The following is a 20,137-nucleotide window of genomic DNA, read 5'->3' as shown; positions in this document are numbered from 1 at the left end:
AAAAAAAAAAAAAAAAAAAGAACACAAATTCCCAGAGGAAGCTAATTGAATATTCTCCCCACCTCCTTCTCCTTATTCATTCGCGCCGTTCCTTTCAATTGGCAGGGTCCCATGACGACCACGGTGGAAGAAAAGCATCCTCTTTAGCAGCCGCACCTCGCCCATAGCAACCGGGACGTCAGCGCCGGCAGCCAAACCCCGCAGCAGGCCGAGGGGCGGCACTGCCCCGGGACTGCCCCCCTCTGCCCCCCCCCCCCCGGGGGCTTTACGGTGGGCCGGGCGGAGCGGGGGGAGCCCCCGAAGCTGGGGGGAGTGGAGGGGGGGGCAGCCCGGTGCCCGCCCCGTCGGGGCTCCGGGGCGCGGGCGGACGCCGCGCCGCTGTCCGTGGTGCTGACGGGCCCCGCGCCGCCGAGCCCCGACGGGGGGGGGGCGGACATCCGCAGGGCGCGGGGAGGGGGGGAAGGGGGAGGGAAGGGAGGGTCCGGGGCGGCTGGGTCTTGGGAGGGACAGCCACATGATCCGCATCCACATGACACAGAAAGAAACTGGTGGCAGCAGCCGGCCAGCCCTGCGAAACGTCATTTTTTCCTCCCTCAAAGAAAAGGGGTAGAATACCCCGTCCCTGCCCCTCGAGCAGATTTTACAAATATCCGGGCGGAGGTAGCTACAGATGTGATTATACTACGTGGTTTCCAGTATGGTTGCCGCCTTCCCAGGGGTGCCTTCACTCGGGATTACAAACAGAGGAAGGACGAGACCGGCACCTCTGGGATTATGCTGTGAAACAGGTATGTGGATGGATAGGTGCTGTGCTGAACAGTGCGGTGGCTAAAGGGATAGTTCTCTTTGCAGAGACAAGCAACGTGATCTTTTCCAGTAAATTATCTTCTGTGTATTTACTTACGTGCATTTAAAATCCTTGGGTTTTAGCAAGGAGGACTCATTCCTCAGGAGCCAATGCTCTGCGGGGCTTGAATTTTAAGCTGATTCTCCTGAAAGCAGAGAGGTGTGTAGAATTACTGCAGGATAACTATCCATATTTTCTGCACAAATCTACATTCTGTCTGTCTATATTAATTATTTTTAAATTATGCTATGTATTTGTCTTAAAACAATCCCCTGACATGATGAGTTCAATGAAAGCAGAAAATAACTTTTACTGAGATGGAGCAGACCAATCTGTCCATCTGTTGGGTTTTTCTTCTCTCTAGATACCTTCAAACAATTTCTTCCTTCCTCATGTTATTGCACTAAAACAGCTGCTTTTGTATTTTTCAGTCATTAATTTTAAATCATCCTTTCTGAAAGTGTTGTCTCCCTTTTTCTGTGTGGGTGCCTGGATGCAGCTACTTAAGGGAATAACACAGGCATAGTAATCTTTGCTTATCTGTAGCCAGCAGAGGCAAGAAGGCTATTCTGTTTTCTGCTTATTTAGGCACATACTCTCTAAGAATGCAGAGCAATATTTTTCATTTATCCAGCTGGCTTCAGCATGTCAGATGGTATGTTTGCTCCACAGAGTAATGGAGAAGTAAAACTGCCTTCTGCTTTCAAAAAGGCCATTTGTGTGTATGAGGCAGGATTCATAGCCAATTCTTTCTGGCAAAGATTTTCAAATGTGGTTCTTGAAGATTTGTTGTTAAAGCCACTGTTAATCACTTAAACAAGTGGCTTGATTTGCAGAAAAATTGGATGCCAATCCAGAGGCATCCTTAAAAGCTAATCTTTATTTGGGTGTCTAAATATGGATTTTTGGTAGCTTGATTTATGAGATTATTTTAAACATCCTGGTCTCAGATGAGTCAATAAGGGGAGGAATGTCTATACCTTAGACAAGTTTGGGGAGCTCTGCTCCTTAGCTTAAAGAGCTTGCAGACTCTTACTCCCCGCAGTTCTCCTGTGAAGCCTCTATTTGCAAAGCGGTGCACTGCAATTCCCCATCTGGGTCACACCATATAATCTCCATCTGCATTTTCTTTTGCAGCCCCACTAGGCATCCTCCGTCAGGTGTTTAACAATATTTAGAGTAATTTCAATCAGACAATGCAGAATAACCTCTAACATCCTCAGGTAGAGTCTGCTCCCCCTCCCCACCACAAACACAGCTCTCCCGACACTGAAACATGATGCAGCAGTGTGTTTGGGATTTCTCCATTCCAGCAGCTTCCATCATCCCCTAGACTTTCCCTCTGACAGGCACCCTGCCCAAGAAGACATATCCAGTTCAGGGGGTATCATCAGGCCAGTATCTTTCCTCAGTGGCTTCCTCTGGTCTGCTGTTGTCCTCCCTAGCTCAGGTCAGACATCCCTTCCAACAATCACCTCTGCATCAGGCATTTCCAACCTAACTATGGGCTTTGCATGGCTTCAGCCCTCCCAGCTTCTCCAGCAAAGTTAGTGTAGGAAGACTATGAGATGCTCTCACTAATGGCCATATCCTCTGACGGAGGGCCATGGGAACATTCTCCTACTGCTCATTCAGGTCTCCTCCTCTTATTCCTATCAGTTTGGTCCTCCTGGAAGCATCTTCTGAGCTCTGACAACTCTCTCCCTGGCATGATTATTAGCCACGAGTGTCACTCCACTCTCTGTCACTATGTTTGGCACACGTGACCTGTATACTGTGAGCACTAGATCCACCTTACTGAAAAGCATCAAGAGCCATACAACAGGAATTCTCACATCCTAGTGCAAAAAATCCTGTTAGCATATGAACTTCTTGTGTACTGAGAAAGCAGCTTCTACAAGATTTACTATCAAGAATTCATTTCTATATCACCTTTTCATATATATAGAACAACAAAAAAAAACCCCACCAACCCTAAGGGTTCTGCTGGGAGAGAGAACTTGTGCTCACTGCTAGTGAAAGGGTGAGCTAAGCTGCCAGAGTCCTCACCGAAGCTGCTGGCACGTTTTCCCTGCGGGGGAGAGGACACTTGGTGGGAGAGGGGTGAGAATTTCCAAGAGATGGGCAGAGAAATCAGCCAAGCGTGAGATTCACCAGAGCTTATCTGTCAACACCACCATGGCAAACCAGCCCTGGTAAGCACTGCGTTCCTCACATCAAGCAGAAGAGTGTGCTGTGTTGTGGGCAGGGCCTGGTGTTGCCAAAACTTAATGTAAGTGTGTGGGAGAGAGCGTCTATTTTTTTAAATCTGAATCAGGAAAGGGTCCAGCCTAGCCATGCCGGACAGACTCAGTCCCCATTAAGAAGGCAAACAACAATATTTCTACCACACTCTTCTTGGACAACTCCAGGGTGGAACCTATTTTGACAGCAGAGTAGGAGATGAGGTCTGTCCCTCTTCTCCTTGCTCCCACTTTTTCATGTCCCCACAGTCACACTGGGCACAGATCTAGGTTCTGCATCATTTTTAGATCAGTGCTAATCCAGAGTTTTGCCTACTAGTCACAGCAGTAGGAGTATAGAATAAAGCTCTGAGACACTTAAAACTCTGTGGGTCTTTCCTTTGGGGAAGAAGAGTTTACATCTATAAAAGGAGACTTATAACCACTGCATAAACTGTTTGTAAACACTATGTTGCACTCATTATGCTCATGAGGTAGTAGCCAGAGCATCGTGCTGTGTATGTCTCCTATGATTAGCCAGACCAGGCCATGGGCGAGACCAGAGAAGACAGATGGATGACTCAGGCTGTCAGAAGGTCATGGCAAACTCAACGATTCATATGGCACAGCCCAGGTCTGTGGAAGGAAAGCTGTGTCCTCCCTGGGCCTTGTGGATGACTCTACCCCACAGCCACTGGAGGATTAATTTCTCACTGTACGTGACCCTGACTACCTCTTCAGAAAGGTCATCCTCTCTACAGATCTGAGGGTTGCAAACTCCATGTGTGCTTCAGTATAGCCCTGGTTGAAGAGAGTTACACTTGTTCCCTCACTCCACAGATGCTGATGAGGTGAGGGTGTCTATCTGGGTAGAGGTGAGCACAAATGTGGCTCATATTTTACCACTATCTGTCTGTGAATCAGAGCATGATGTTGGGTGTAAGTGGAAGCCACAGTTACTGTAAGGGCTCCTTCCCACCACCAACACAGAATAAACGCACTCTTAGGGCTTAGATGCATGAATAAGCTACTAGGTCTTAGCAACTCAACTCAGCTTAATAGACCTACAGTGACTGCCTACATGTCAGTCTTAAACCCATGGTAAATGCATGAGAAAAATTAATTGACTTCAGATGCATGAAAAAGCCATTGCTCCCAGAGCCTTTAACACCACAATGACCTTCAAAAGATGGCACCTTCTTTTAAGGAGACTCAGGCAATATGCAGTAACTTGTGACTTATGTATGGTTTTGAACCCTGAACGTTCATCAAAATCATGCCCCATGGATTTGCCCTGGGCCAGGCCTCAGACCCAGTGCTACAGTCAGAGTAGTTACTCCAGATGTGAGCTGATAGACCCAGAAGCAATAGATGGACCCTGTTCTTGGTCTAGTTAGTGACTGTATGGCTCACCACTTACTATGCTCAGTCAAAAGGATAAAGCTGAAAAATTATTCTTCCTGAGGCAACCAGTACCAAGAAACATAAACTGGCCAAAATCCCAGCAAACGTTTGCAGTATTAAATCCTTGTTCTCAGTTTTAATACCTTGTTAAAACAGTCAGGAAAGAACATTAAGAGTCAATGAAGGTTGATGGCAAAGAGACTGTCTAGCTGTCCTTACTTTCCTCAAGCATACAGCAGAAAAATCTTGTTTAGATTCATGCTTGTGCAGTAGCTGAGTATAACATATATTCTTTAAATGTGCTGGAAATTAAGAACATTTCCCTCCTGTGTTTGATTTCATTCCTATTTCCTGCTCCCATGATCTCACCCCGCAACACAGGCTAGGCTCTCAGATGCTGATATGAGATGCAATAACATATATCGACTTACATCATCAGTTCAGTTCAGAAGCTTTTACCGTAAGTTGAGCTGAGACCACACTGGCACTGAAAACTTCATCCACAAAACAGCCTATCCACAGTTATAGTCATGTCATCGTTAGCTACCCATGCTGCAGAACAGGAACCTCCACCAGCTGGGTAGAGCCAGGGAGCAGGCAGCAACGTATGATATATGGGCATGGATCTCAAAAGTTTTGTTGCATTCAAAACATTTTATTGTCCTGATAAAAGAGGGGCAGATGTTTTCTATCCCCATGCACTGGAATGCAGAGAGTGAGGAAGAACACACTTCGCCTCAAGAGATTCGCTCAGAAGAGCACACAGAGAATAGAAAAGCCTTCATAAGAGGAACAGGGCGAATGCTTGAGCATTTTTATGAGCACTAGACCAGAGAAAAGAACTGGCAGGGAATCTGTGTGCTTACAAAAGCATGCGTATCCGCATTCCTCCACTGGAAGCAGAAGTACTAAATGGCCTCAATATGCACACAGACATCTCTGCGTAGCAAGAAACAGAGAGAGGTTAAAAGACTCTGTGCTCTCTTCTATAAAAGGGTTATTACATTGAGACGATGCACGCACAGGGTAGTTAATTTGAATTTAGGCAGGGATGAATGTCATCTTCTAGCATCTTACATCCAGACAAAAGCCACCCCCCATTCTGATTCAATTTACTCCCACTTCTAATGTTGATTAAGTTAGATGAAGCATTCCACTTCCAGTCTGGCAGCTATTCCCAAAATACTCTTCAGAGAGGGAAGTCTATGGAGTAAATGACCAGCTTAATGCTTTCGAAATAATTTGCTGGGCCAGAATTTGCCTACTGTTTCACAGTTATGATGCAGAGAAGTAAAAATGTTGAATAAAAAAGCCCTTCTGCTAGTGCTAGGTTAAGCCATGTACAATGACCTGTTTCTTTAGCTACCTTTTTAATCCTGAGAAACAGGAAAAAATGTTTATTCTTTTGATTAAACACTAAGAAAAGCTATTTATTGCATTCCTTTGCGAATCTCATTAGGTTTTACTCCTCCAAATTGCAATGGACACTACATTTCTAGAGAGGACAGTAAACATGCAAACACATAGTAACTATGCCATATGGGCTTTATGCAACAGCAAAGTAGATGTGGCAGTGATTTTATGAGGTTCTTGTGGCTCAAATACTTCTTCTCTAAGTAACAGATCTGTTTTGGAGAGTTAGCAAGAATATGTTTCATTTGCTATCAACCCAAAGGGATAACCCTGAAAATGGAGTGTTTGGGCCTTCAAACTGCAAATTAAATAGTAATAGTATACTGTGGCACCAGGAAATCCCTCTTTGATGATTATGGGTCATTTCACATGCCCTTTTTTTTTCCCAAGCAAATGCAAAAAATTTAGGGTTTTAAACAGAAATACAGGAAGTCCTTATACCAGTTTTAAAAGGATCTCCACTCTAAAATGTTCAAAAGAAAAAAGTGAGATTTTTGACACTGCTGCATCCATGGAGAGTCACGATTACTAGAAAGTATCCTTTCACTCAGCTCAGTGTTATATAGGTTTAAAGGGAAAATCAAACAAAAGCATTTTTGTTAAATAAAAAATCTAATTAGGCGTCACATATTTGCTATACATAAATTTTACTTCTTGTGTTTCTAATACCTGCTTATTGACCTGCAAGGCAGAGGGAGACTAAAGAGCTCATCGCTGTTTTCTTATGGATGTCATATTTGCAAGTTTAACAGTTCACTAACACTTAAATCATTTTTCAGTAAATGATGCAGCAAATGGGGACATGGGAATTGGAGATTCATAATGTAGCAAAATACAGAATCTGTAGTTATTCCATCCCAGACCCATACAGGGCAGCAGTGTGTATGCTGAGCTTGTCATGCTCATACCACAGAAGTTTAAGTCTCCACTGTAAAAAACAGGCTTGCCCACAGAAGAAAAAGATATGCTGGGCCATAGACAATTAAGGTTGTTAGTGCTAAATCAAGTCACAATTCTGATCTCAGTGCCACCTAGGAAAAACAGAGTTCAGTAGAGAATCTTCAATATAAAAGGAATCAGCTTCTGGTTTATTAGAAGGAAAAGTTATCTGTCATTAGGAATGCAGGAATCTCAGAGCACATTGGTTAATCATTTACTTTTCAAAAAAATAAAACAAGTAATTGCTGTTCAACCAGAGCAATCCTGTGCTCTGGGTAAAGTCCCTATTATTGCACTTATATTTTCACCTGGATCTTGTGGGCAGCATGCCAAATGACTTCAGATTTTTCCAATCAAGAAGAATGACAAAATATAGTATTACTTGCACCTGTGTTTAGTGCCTCTTCTGTTTTACCATCCCTGGAGGTATTTAAAAGACATGCAGATGTGGCATTTAGGGACATCATTTAGTGGTGGACTTGGCAGTGTTAGGTTTATGGTTGGACTCCATGATCATAGAATCATAGAATGGTTTGGGTTGGAAGGGACCTCAAAGATCATCTAGTTCCAACCCCTTGCCATGGGCAGGGACACCCTCCACTAGACCACGTTGCCCAAAGCCCCATCCAGCCGGCCTTGAACACTTCCAGGGAGGGGGCAGCCACAACCTCTCCGGGCAACCTGTTCCAGTGCCTCTCACACCCTCATAGTGAAGAATTTCTTCCTAATACCTAATCTAAATCTACCCTCTTTCGGTTTTAAAGCCATTACCTCTTGTCCTATCAGTACCTGCCCTTGTAAACAGTCCTTCTCCAGCTTTCCTGTAGGCCCCTTTAGGTACTGGAAGGCTGCTGTAAGATCTCCCTGGAGCCTTCTCTTCTCCAGGCTGAACAAACCCCAACTCTCTCAGCCTGTCCTCATAGGAGAGGTGCTCCAGCCCCCTGATCAGCTTCATGGCCTCCTCTGGACTCGCTCCAACAGCTCCATGTCCTTCTTGTACTGGGGCCCCCAGAGCTGGACGCAGTACTCCAGGTGGGGTCTCACCAGAGCGGAGTAGAGGGGCAGGATCACCTCCCTCAACCTGCTGGTCACGCCTCTTTTGATGCAGCCCAGGACACGGTTGGCTTTCTGGGCTGCAAGCGCACACTGCCGGCTCATGTTGAGCTTTTCATCAACCAACGCCCAGTCCTTCTCCTCAGGGCTGCTTTCAATCCTTCTCCACCCAGCCTGTAGTTGTGCTTGGCACTGCACCAACCCACATGCAGGACCTTGCACTTGGCCTTGTTGAACTTCATGAGGTTCGCACAGGCCCACCTCTCCAGCCTGTCAAGGTCCTCTGGATGGCATGCCTTCCCTCCAGCGTGTTGACCCCACCACACAGCTTGGTGTCATCGGCAAACTTGCTGAGGGTGCACTCGATGGTGATCTTAAGGTTCTTTTCCAACCTAAGTGATTCTATGGTTCTATGTTTGCTGGTTACCTGCATTCTCTGGTAAACAGCGGTTGGACTGATTTGTAGGCAAAATGCAACGGAGAAAAAGTACTATTTGAGTGCTACAACCCTGTAACTATTTTTGGGTTTACTCCCCTGCATAACTAAATGGCTCAGGTCTGAAAAGACAGGCTCACCAGGAGAAATATCATGAGAACAGTGTTAGCAAGTCTGCATATTTTAAAGCCTTAGGAAAGTCGTTTTTCATTCTTGTACCTGACTTCTGCTACTCCTCAATATTGGCCAAGAAATTTCATCTGGTTATTCTTCTACTGAGCTTAATTTGTGCATGTGGCTATTTTTAAATAGTACATACTTCTGCATGGCAAGAAGGGAAATTAAGGAAGAAAATTAGCCCATAATCTTCTTTTCTATCTAGTTAATAGCTCCACATGTATTATTCTATTACAGATAATTCTAACATGTAATTTGGCGGGTTGTACGGTCAATGCATCCTGCCATTCTGCCAGAGACAGCAACCCAAATACCCTGCTTACAGCTGATGACAGCAGGATATCTCCAGGGGTGCAGATCCACCTGATGGAGGGTGGGGGAAAGGCAAACAGGAGCTGTTTGAGAAACCAGGAATCATCTGCCAGGCAAATGTTACTAAGAAAACGATGAGGGAAGGCAGCTAAGAATGCTGGGACAGCAAAGGCCAGGCTGGGCAGTACTGCACAGCCGTCCAGCAGAAGATGGGAGCAGGGGCAGGGTATCATCTGCAGACCGTGCCCCTTGCAGGCAGTTGGCAAGGCAACCACTATGACACCCACGTCTGGGTCTCACTACTGATGTCTCCGAGTGTTATTTTGACAGGATGGTGCCATGCAAAACTCCTGTTTTAACACGCCTCACTACAACACAAACCTAGTTGTTACTAGCCTCAAACTGCTTCAGAATCACAGAATCACAGATTGGTAGGGGTTGGAAGGGACTTCTGGAGATCATCTAGTCCAACCCCCCTGCTGAAGGAGGTTCACCTAGAGCAGGTTGCACAGGATCATATCAGGCGGGTTTTGAAAATCTCCAGAGAAGGACACTCCACAACCTCTCTGGGCAGCCTGTTCCAGTGCTGTGTAACCCTGAAAGTGAAGAAGTTTTTCCTCATATTGAGGTGGAACTTCCTGTGCTCCAGTTTGTGCCCTTTGCCTCTCGTGCTGTCGTGGGCACCGCTGAAAACAGTCTGGCCCCTTCTTCTTGACACCCGCCCTTTAGATACTTACAAGTATTGATGAGATCCCTTCTCAGTGTTCTCTCCTCCAGGCTAAACAGTCCCAGCTCTCTCAGCCTTTCCTCATATGAGAGATGCTCCAGTCCCCTCATCATCTCTGTAGCCCTGGCTGGACTCTTTCCAGTAGTTCGTGTCTTTCTTGACCTGGGGAACTTGGCTACAAGTCCAGCTTAACCTGAGTCATGTTACCAGCTCCCGGACACCACCAGCATGCAAAAGCTGCTAAATAAGGTCAGTTGCTTTGGGAGCAGGGTTGGTGACTCACGCGTCGACCCACTTTCCAATGATGCAGAGTCAGTGACCAGGCACGATGCGAAGGGTGGAGGAGAGGCGCAGCGGGGTGCTGTGGCAGCCCAACTGCAGCTACACAGACTGGCTGTGTCCATGCGCCTGCACTGCACTGCTCTCAATCACAGCCTGCATTTTCAAGCACGCTAAATTTATGCCTGTGCTGTGCAGCTGATTGTTACATCAAGCGTGTTCATGAAACACGTGTTGACATGGGATAACACACAATGTATATTGACAATAATGATATGGGGTCTAACACATCAAGCAATAGTACAATTCAATTAGTACATCTTTTTCTTCTACATCTGACTATTATTTTGCATTGCATTATTGAAGATGACATGCAAAAAAGCACAAGGAGCAAGATCGCAAATTCACACAGTGGCTTTGTGCATACAGGCTCTGCTCTGAGTGGGCAGACAGGTAGAAAGTAATTGGTGGTAGAGCAGGCAGAACAAAAGCATCAGCAAAACACTGGAAAAAAACCTCAGAAAGCAAAGCTGGGAGTTGGATCACTTGGAAAGCTGATGATGATGTTGCTGCTTTTTGAACATGTCCACTTGGCTTCTGGGATGAACTTTTTGATCTTCTGGTCATTAAGTGAATCCTGATTTATCTTGCACAGTATCAAGACTCTGGAGTTTAGCATTCATACAGTATACCCACAAAAAAGATTTTCGATTACTAATATAGTAAGAGGCTTTGAATGTAAACACCATGACTGATGACACTGACACTTTTGGAGCATCAGCCTACGGCACAGTGTTTGTAAATGCACAGGCAATAAAATTAAGTATTTTTCCATTTTCTCCCTGTGATAGGCTAGAAAGAACACAACCATCTTGATAAACCCACGGTTGGAAGCTCTGTCTAGCATTATATCCATTCTTGTCTCACTCTTCGTTAAAACAGTAGGTCATAGCTATCACATACCATGGTGTGTACCATACCTACCACAAAGGACCACCTACAAGTTTGATCCCAGAAGCTTTATTTCACTGCTAGTTCAGAAATACAGAGGACTTCACTTGAGCATCCAGGCGGTGACAAGCGCCATCTAAAGGTAGATGGATTATTGATTGTCTAAGCAATAGGAGTGCTTTTATACTTAGCAGTGAGAGTCCACTCTGGACAGCTGCTCTGTGCTGCTTTAGAAAGGTAAACACTGAGAACCCCAGAATAAACTACTCCCCAGTTACACCACTGTTACTAATGATTGGATGGCAGCAGGGTTTGGCTGCTAGTATTGTTATCGAGGAAGATGTTATGATCGTGGAAGATATTACTTCCATTTCCACATTTCAGTGTAAGAGACGTCTTTGTCTATCTACAGGACAGATGTATGTCAAGCTGAGGGAATTACAATTACATGTCTTTGGGTAAGGTAGGTTTTTCACACATACTTATTAAAGATAACGTTTTCTCTTCTCTCTCCATGCAGCCTGAGCAAAAGAGGTGGCCATGTTTGCCTACAGCATGGATAACAGCAGCGGTCCTTTTCTTCTCCCAACTTTACTGCTCCTGCTGCAGAACAAGAGCGACCCCGAAACCTCCAACCCTCCAGCTGGCTATGAGATGACAGAGTCAGCCATAGGGCCCAGCTCAAGCAGGAACCACACTGTCTTGCAGTATGACCTGAGGCCGGGGGAAATTGCAGTAGCCAGCATGGTTTTGGGAGCGTTGTGGCTGGTTTCCATCTTTGGAAACTCCCTCGTTTGCTTAGTGATCCGCAGGAGCAGGAGGACACAATCCACCACCAACTATTTTGTCGTCTCCATGGCTTGCGCAGACCTTCTCAGCAGCGTCGCAAGCGTGCCCTTCGTGCTGCTCCAGTTTACCTATGGCAGGTGGCCGCTGGGGAACGTGATGTGCAAGCTGGTAAGGTACATACAGTACCTCACCCCTGGCGTCCAGATATACGTGCTCCTCTCCATATGCGTGGATCGGTTCTACACTATCGTCTACCCCCTGAGCTTCAAAGTGTCCCGAGAGAAAGCCAAGAAAATGATTCTGGCCTCTTGGCTCTTTGAGGCTGCATTGGCATCACCGGCTTTCTTTTTCTATGGCTCCGACAGCGACGACCACTGCAACTTCTTTCTCCCCACTTCTTGGGAAGGAGCTGCCTACAGTATCATCCACCTCTTGGTGGTCTTGCTGATCCCATCCATCGCCATTATGCTCTTCTACCAGAAGGTCATCAAGCACATTTGGAGAATAGGCACCGATGGCATGACTGTCAGGAGGACAATGAATATTGTCCCAAGAACCAAGGTGAACACCATCAAGATGTTCCTGATGTTAAACTCGGTGTTTCTCCTGTCCTGGCTCCCTTTTTACGTGGTCCAGCTGTGGCACCCGCAGGAAACAGACTACAGAACAAGCTCCTTGGTTTTCCTGGCCATCACCTGGATCTCGTTCAGTTCTTCAGCCTCAAAGCCAACCATCTACTCCATCTACAATGCCAACTTCAGAAGAGGGATGAAAGAGACTTTTTGCATGTCCGCCATGAAATGCTACAGAAGCAATGCGTACACCATCACCACCAGTTCCAGGATAGCCAAGAAAAATCACGTTGGGATCGCGGAAGTTCCAGCTCCGGCCAAAACGGTCACCAAAGACTCCGTCTATGAGGCTTTTAACAGAGAAGCAAAGGAAAAAAAAGCTTGCATGGCCTATTCAGTCCAATCCCCCAAATACATTTGTCTAGTCGGATTCATTGCTTTGAAAATTTCCTACGTTCCCGCACAAGAAGGAGCTTTCTCTCGGTGTTGAACCAATGTATAGTTACAGGTTTTTAATGCAACTTTTAGGGAAGAAAAACAGATGTTTTATTTTATTAAATGCGTTGGTTTTGATGTGTCCAGTCCTTTTCCTTTCGGTTACGTTCCACTCTGTGGAACCACTCTGCCTGAATCACGAGCGTAACTTTGTTCCAAAACAGAAAAGCCCTTACACTATGAGTACGTAGGGAAAAAGGGAAAGGGCAACCACTGCTGTTTACAATGACCGCACGTTGGCCAGCATGCATAAGTGTCTAAATCCACCCAAAGCCATCTAGACTTCCTTTCGTTACAGCCCTGTGAATACTGTTGCCCTGGGGTTTTCCTGCTCGCTCAGACCCCAGGGGGAAGATGTCCGTACGTGGGCAATGCAGGCATAACTCTGAGCCCACGGACATGAGCGGTACAATTCCCACTGCCCCGGGGGGTCAGCATCAGGCCAGCGCTGAACGCCTGTGCATCTCGGGCGCTGTGCCTCTCCAGAGGTCTCGTGGCCCAAACTGCCTGAGAAAAGTCCTCCCCTTGGTCTTGCCCTCCGGGACTTATGGCGAGCTGCTTCTACAGCCAGCCTGGTGCACCCACCCAGACGCCAGGGGTGGTGGGCACCGCCTGGGAGAAGCCTTGCTGATCAAAAGGGCTCACGGCTCTACCAGGCACACCGGGACTCCTCTCCTGTCCGATTTAGTGTATCCCCTGGCCTGAGTCCCTCTTCCTGACGTACGGCTCTGGCAGCGGCAGCAAATCGTGGTGGGTTTTCCCAAAGAGGAGCACGAAAAGGAGCTCTGCAGGATGCCTAGCAGCATCCTCCTCGGGCGCATGTGTGCATGGGTCCCTAACAGGCATCCATCCCAGAGCAGACAAGCTGGCAGGGAGCTGCGGCTGCAGGTGGAGCCGCCTCCTGCTGCTCTTTCTCCGCCAGCACACTGAGAAAACAACCCAAGGGGACCAAGCAGAGCTTCGCTCCTGGTGGGAAGGGGAACGGCACCGGCTGTGCCGGCCGGGGAACGACGGGGAGAGGCAGGGGCTCCTCTGCACCCCGCTGCGCCCCACGGCGGTGGTGTCTGCTCCTCTCGTGAGGATGGAGTACCACCACCGGTAGGACCCAGAAGCTGTGCTTCAGTGCTAGCTCAGAAACAGAGAGGTCGCTCCAGCATCCAGGCTAGGTGGAAACTACCATCCAAAAGGCAGACGGGTCGTTGATTGTCTTAGCATTGGGGGGGGGGGGGGTGTAGTAAGCAAGGAGAGTCCACCTTGGGCGACTGCTCTGTGCTGCTTCAGAGAGGTAAACACCGAGGGCTCCCAACTTCAAGCACTCCCCGTCTGACAGCGAGCCGTTTGGCAGCTCACAGAGCCGTAACGTCCTCTAAAGTCAGTTCTAGCCTCCTTTTTTGCCTTGTGCTCCCCACTGTGGCGACGTTCACTAGCCAGACTCAGAGCTGTGGAGGCTCTGTGTTTTTTTCAGTGCCCAGGCAAGGCAATGTCTGTACAGGGGACAGAAAGGGGGAGGGAGGACTGCAAGGGTCTGGCGAGCAAAGAAGGGGACCTCCTTGACGGCACCAGGAGAAAGGGGAGACAGTAAGCTGGGCCATTGGTGTTTACAAAGAACAGGGCTTGGACTCATCTGGCAATGCCCGGACCCCTGCAAACCCACAGCTCGTGTCTCCGAATGGTTTGGCTTACAAGGGACCTTAAAGATCGTGTCCACAGGGGACTGATGAGCTCAGAAATTTGGCACATCCCAAGGCCACGACAAGGTGACTGGGTCCCTTCCCAGAGCTGAGCAAGGGCTTCCCCGTGACACAGCTGTGCCAGAGGCTCCGTGTTGTGTGTTGGTGTCAGTTGCTCAGGGCAACCCTTCAGTTGCCCCGTGGGTCACCCACAGACCTGCACAGCCCTCGGGTCGCTGCAGGACGGGCTCTGCTGGGAGCTGGGAAGGGTCAGACTTGCTGCTTGGGAGGTCCCTGACCAAGGTAAGGACGTCGACCCTCTCCCAGGGTTTTCTCCCGGGCGCACAGAGATCCTCCTCAACAGCTGACGCCAGTCGCACCTAGTGACAGTTCAGCCGACACGGCCCGGGGCTCCGCTGCTGGGAATCCCCCCGCATCTCAGCTGCGTGAGGCCATTGACCTCTTCCTCCAGAGTTTTCCTTCTAAATCAAAACTCTGCCATGCAGAAAAAAAAATCTTCTGCAGGTTTTGTGGGGAGGGGGTCGTGCCACCTTGTTCTCAGGGTGACAGAGGGAAACGCTGCCCTTGACGGGGAAGGGAACTAAGGAGGCAAGGGCATGCGGGGACAGCCTTGGCGTTCAGGAGAGACTCTTAAAGGCATACGATGGCCAGCTCTCGGTGAACACTTCCTCACTGTGGAAGGCGTGAGGAGGATTCACGGTGAGCAGCGCCCACCCAGCCTGGAGTCAGTCCTCTCGCTGTGCTGCCTTGTCTTCAAAAATTCCAGACCTGGCTGGTCTTCCAAAATTACACCCAGAACAAAAAGATTCAGGGATATTAGGGACAGTAACACCAAGGTTACTAAGGACTGCACGGGAGCAGGCTGGGGCTGCTAGCATCCTTCCTGAGGCAGATGTTATGAGCGTGGAAGATATTACCCCCCCATTCCACCTCTCGGTGAAGGAAACACCTCCTCTGTCGGTCTACAGGATGGGTTTATGTAACGTCGAGTGAGAAGTGGGTCTGGGTTTTTGCAGCTTCCACAGACATTGGGAAGCACGGCTCATTTCTGGGATGAGTGGGGCATATTCCGCTCACTCAGCCTGCAGGTCACCAGTGTTGGTGAACCTGCACCACAGTCTCTACCTCTGAAAGGGACAGGTATCTCTCAGAAGACAGAAATGCCTGTCCTCAAAGACTCGGGTCATTCATCAAAATCGGCATGAAACTCAATGGCCTCTCCTCTACCAGAGAGTCTCGCTGTCTATTTCTGAGCCTTTCTCTGAAATCATCTGCTTGCAGTAGGACGTATACGACTGTGGTGGGTTGACCCTGGCTGGGGGGCCAGGTGCCCACCAGAGCCGCTCTATCACTCCCCTCCTTCACTAGGCAGGGGAGAAAAGGTATAACAAAAAGCTTGTGGGTCGAGAGAAGGACAGGCAGACATCACTCACTAACTACCATCACGAGCAAAACAGACTGAACTGAGAGAGGAAATTCATCTCATTTATTACTAAGCAAAACAGAGTAGAGCAATGAGAAATCAAACCAAATCTTAAAACACCTCCCCCCACCCCTCCCATCTTCCCGGGCTCAACTTCACTCCCGGCTTCAACCTCCGCCCCCCCCCCCCCCCAGCGGCACAGGGGGACGGGGAATGGGGGTTACGGTCAGTTCATCACACGGTGTTTCTGCCGCTTCTTTGTCCTCAGGGGGAGGGCTCCTCTCATCGTACCCCTGCTCCAGCATGGAGTCCCTCTCACGGGAGACAGTCCTTCACAAACTTCTCCAACGTCAGTCTCTCCCACGGGGTGCAGACCTTCAGGAGCAGACTGCTCCGGCGTGGGGTCCCCACGGGGTCACAAGTCCTGCCAGCAAACCTGCTCTGGTGTGGGCTCCTCTCTCCACGGGTCCACAGGTCCTGCCAGGAGCTTGCTCCAGCGTGGGCTTCCCACGGGCCACAGCCTCCTTCAGCTGCCTCCACCTGCTCCGGCGTGGGGTCCTCCACGGGCTGCAGGTGGAATCTCTACACCCCCCTCATCCTCCCTCCATGGGCTGCAGGGGGACAGCCTGCTTCACCATGGTCTTCACCATGGGCTGCAGGGGGATCTCTGCTCCGGCGCCTGGAGCACCTCCTCCCCCTCCTTCTGTGCTGACCTGGGTGTCTGCAGAGTTTCTTGCATCTTCTCACTCCTCTCTCTGGCTGCAAAAGCTCTCTCTAACTGGTTTTTCCCTTCTTAACTATGTTATCACAGAGGCGCTGATTGGCTTGGCCTTGGCCAGGGGCGGGTCCATCTTGGAGCCGGCTGGCATTAGCTCTGTCAGACACAGGGGGAGCTTCCAGCAGCTTCTCACAGAAGCCACCCCTGCAGCCCCCCCCCCACTACCAAAACCTTGCCATGCAAACCCAACACAACGACTTACAAGTACTTCTCATTGCTAAGGAAGGTGTTTCACACATACTTGTTAAAGATAACCTCTCTTCTCTTCTCTTCTCTTCTTTTCTCCTCTCTCCATGCAGCCTGAGCAAAAGAGGTGGCCATGTTTGCCCACAGCATGGATAACAGCAGCGGTCCTTTTCTTCTCCCAACTTTACTGCTCCTGCTGCAGAACAAGAGCGACCCCGAAACCTCCAACCCTCCAGCTGGCTATGAGATGACAGAGTCAGCCATAGGGCCCAGCTCAAGCAGGAACCACACTGTCTTGCAGTATGACCTGAGGCCGGGGGAAATTGCAGTAGCCAGCATGGTTTTGGGAGCGTTGTGGCTGGTTTCCATCTTTGGAAACTCCCTCGTTTGCTTAGTGATCCGCAGGAGCAGGAGGACACAATCCACCACCAACTATTTTGTTGTCTCCATGGCTTGCGCAGACCTTCTCATCAGCGTCGCAAGCGTGCCCTTCGTGCTGCTCCAGTTTACCTATGGCAGGTGGCCGCTGGGGAACGTGATGTGCAAGCTGGTAAGGTACATACAGTACCTCACCCCTGGCGTCCAGATGTACGTGCTCCTCTCCATATGCGTGGATCGGTTCTACGCTATCGTCTACCCCCTGAGCTTCACAGTGTCCCGAGAGAAAGCCAAGAAAATGATTCTGGCCTCTTGGCTCTTTGAGGCTGCATTGGCATCACCGGCTTTCTTTTTCTATGGCTCCGACAGCGACGACCACTGCAACTTCTTTCTCCCCACTTCTTGGGAAGGAGCTGCCTACAGTATCATCCACCTCTTGGTGGTCTTGCTGATCCCATCCATCGCCATTATGCTCTTCTACCAGAAGGTCATCAAGCACATTTGGAGATTTGGCACCGATGGCATGACTGTCAGGAGGACGATGAATATTGTCCCAAGAACCAAGGTGAACACCATCAAGATGTTCCTGATGTTAAACTCGGTGTTTCTCCTGTCCTGGCTCCCTTTTTACGTGGTCCAGCTGTGGCACCCGCAGGAAACAGACTACAGAACAAGCTCCTTGGTTTTCCTGGCCATCACTTGGATCTCGTTCAGTTCTTCAGCCTCAAAGCCAACCATCTACTCCATCTACAATGCCAACTTCAGAAGAGGGATGAAAGAGACTTTTTGCATGTCCGCCATGAAATGCTACAGAAGCATTGCGTACACCATCACCACCAGTTCCAGGATAGCCAAGAAAAATCACGTTGGGATCGCGGAAGTTCCAGCTCCGGACAAAACGGTCACCAAAGACTCCGTCTATGAGGCTTTTAACAGAGAAGCAAAGGAAAAAAAGCTTGCGTGGCCTATTCAGTCCAATCCCCCAAATACATTTGTCTAGTCGGATTCATTGCTTTGAAAATTTCCTACGTTCCCGCACAAGAAGGAGCTTTCTCTCGGTGTTGAACCAATGTATAGTTACAGGTTTTTAATGCAACTTTTAGGGAAGAAAAACAGATGTTTTATTTTATTAAATGCGTTGGTTTTGATGTGTCCAGTCCTTTTCCTTTCGGTTACGTTCCACTCTGTGGAACCACTCTGCCTGAATCACGAGCGTAACTTTGTTCCAAAACAGAAAAGCCCTTACACTATGAGTACGTAGGGAAAAAGGGAAAGGGCAACCACTGCTGTTTACAATGACCGCACCTTGGCCAGCATGCATAAGTGTCTAAATCCACCCAAAGCCATCTAGACTTCCTTTCGTTACAGCCCTGTGAATACTGTTGCCCTGGGGTTTTCCTGCTCGCTCAGACCCCAGGGGGAAGATGTCCGTACGTGGGCAATGCAGGCATAACTCTGAGCCCACGGACATGAGCGGTACAATTCCCACTGCCCCGGGGGGTCAGCATCAGGCCAGCGCTGAACGCCTGTGCATCTCGGGCGCTGTGCCTCTCCAGAGGTCTCGTGGCCCAAACTGCCTGAGAAAAGTCCTCCCCTTGGTCTTGCCCTCCGGGACTTATGGCGAGCTGCTTCTACAGCCAGCCTGGTGCACCCACCCAGACGCCAGGGGTGGTGGGCACCGCCTGGGAGAAGCCTTGCTGATCAAAAGGGCTCACGGCTCTACCAGGCACACCGGGACTCCTCTCCTGTCCGATTTAGTGTATCCCCTGGCCTGAGTCCCTCTTCCTGACGTACGGCTCTGGCAGCGGCAGCAAATCGTGGTGGGTTTTCCCAAAGAGGAGCACGAAAAGGAGCTCTGCAGGATGCCTAGCAGCATCCTCCTCGGGCGCATGTGTGCATGGGTCCCTAACAGGCATCCATCCCAGAGCAGACAAGCTGGCAGGGAGCTGCGGCTGCAGGTGGAGCCGCCTCCTGCTGCTCTTTCTCCGCCAGCACACTGAGAAAACAACCCAAGGGGACCAAGCAGAGCTTCGCTCCTGGTGGGAAGGGGAACGGCACCGGCTGTGCCGGCCGGGGAACGACGGGGAGAGGCAGGGGCTCCTCTGCACCCCGCTGCGCCCCACGGCGGTGGTGTCTGCTCCTCTCGTGAGGATGGAGTACCACCGCCGGTAGGACCCAGAAGCTGTGCTTCAGTGCTAGCTCAGAAACAGAGAGGTCGCTCCAGCATCCAGGCTAGGTGGAAACTACCATCCAAAAGGCAGACGGGTCGTTGATTGTCTTAGCATTGGGGGGGGGGGGGGTGTAGTAAGCAAGGAGAGTCCACCTTGGACGACTGCTCTGTGCTGCTTCAGAGAGGTAAACACCGAGGGCTCCCAACTTCAAGCACTCCCCGTCTGACAGCGAGCCGTTTGGCAGCTCACAGAGCCGTAACGTCCTCTAAAGTCAGTTCTAGCCTCCTTTTTTGCCTTGTGCTCCCCACTGTGGCGACGTTCACTAGCCAGACTCAGAGCTGTGGAGGCTCTGTGTTTTTTTCAGTGCCCAGGCAAGGCAATGTCTGTACAGGGGACAGAAAGGGGGAGGGAGGACTGCAAGGGTCTGGCGAGCAAAGAAGGGGACCTCCTTGACGGCACCAGGAGAAAGGGGAGACAGTAAGCTGGGCCATTGGTGTTTACAAAGAACAGGGCTTGGACTCATCTGGCAATGCCCGGACCCCTGCAAACCCACAGCTCGTGTCTCCGAATGGTTTGGCTTACAAGGGACCTTAAAGATCGTGTCCACAGGGGACTGATGAGCTCAGAAATTTGGCACATCCCAAGGCCACGACAAGGTGACTGGGTCCCTTCCCAGAGCTGAGCAAGGGCTTCCCCGTGACACAGCTGTGCCAGAGGCTCCGTGTTGTGTGTTGGTGTCAGTTGCTCAGGGCAACCCTTCAGTTGCCCCGTGGGTCACCCACAGACCTGCACAGCCCTCGGGTCGCTGCAGGACGGGCTCTGCTGGGAGCTGGGAAGGGTCAGACTTGCTGCTTGGGAGGTCCCTGACCAAGGTAAGGACGTCGACCCTCTCCC

At 49.5% G+C, this 20,137-nt stretch overlaps 1 protein-coding gene and 1 pseudogene across 2 annotated transcripts; both read left to right on the top strand.

Moving 5' to 3' along the window:
• Positions 1 to 654: 654 nt before the first annotated feature.
• On the top strand, positions 655 to 12,546 carry LOC129200700 (probable G-protein coupled receptor 19; annotated as a pseudogene).
• On the top strand, positions 672 to 18,072 carry LOC129200701 (probable G-protein coupled receptor 19). 2 transcript variants are annotated; one of them, XM_054811978.1, is made up of 2 exons: positions 672 to 788; positions 16,808 to 18,072. In XM_054811978.1, the coding sequence occupies exon 2, from the start codon at positions 16,828 to 16,830 to the stop codon at positions 18,070 to 18,072; it is 1,245 nt and encodes a 414-aa protein (XP_054667953.1). In that variant the 5' UTR covers positions 672 to 788; positions 16,808 to 16,827. The 2 variants fall into 2 exon arrangements, with proteins under 2 accessions (XP_054667953.1, XP_054667954.1); XM_054811979.1 differs by lacking the exon at positions 672 to 788 and adding an exon at positions 9,675 to 9,779.
• Positions 18,073 to 20,137: the final 2,065 nt, after the last annotated feature.

This window comes from Grus americana, unplaced genomic scaffold, assembly GCF_028858705.1.
Source record: "Grus americana isolate bGruAme1 unplaced genomic scaffold, bGruAme1.mat scaffold_424, whole genome shotgun sequence".
NCBI classification, from domain to species: domain Eukaryota; kingdom Metazoa; phylum Chordata; class Aves; order Gruiformes; family Gruidae; genus Grus; species Grus americana.
The sequence above is the reverse complement of the archived record's forward strand: the minus strand, read 5'-3'. Positions and strand labels throughout refer to the sequence as shown.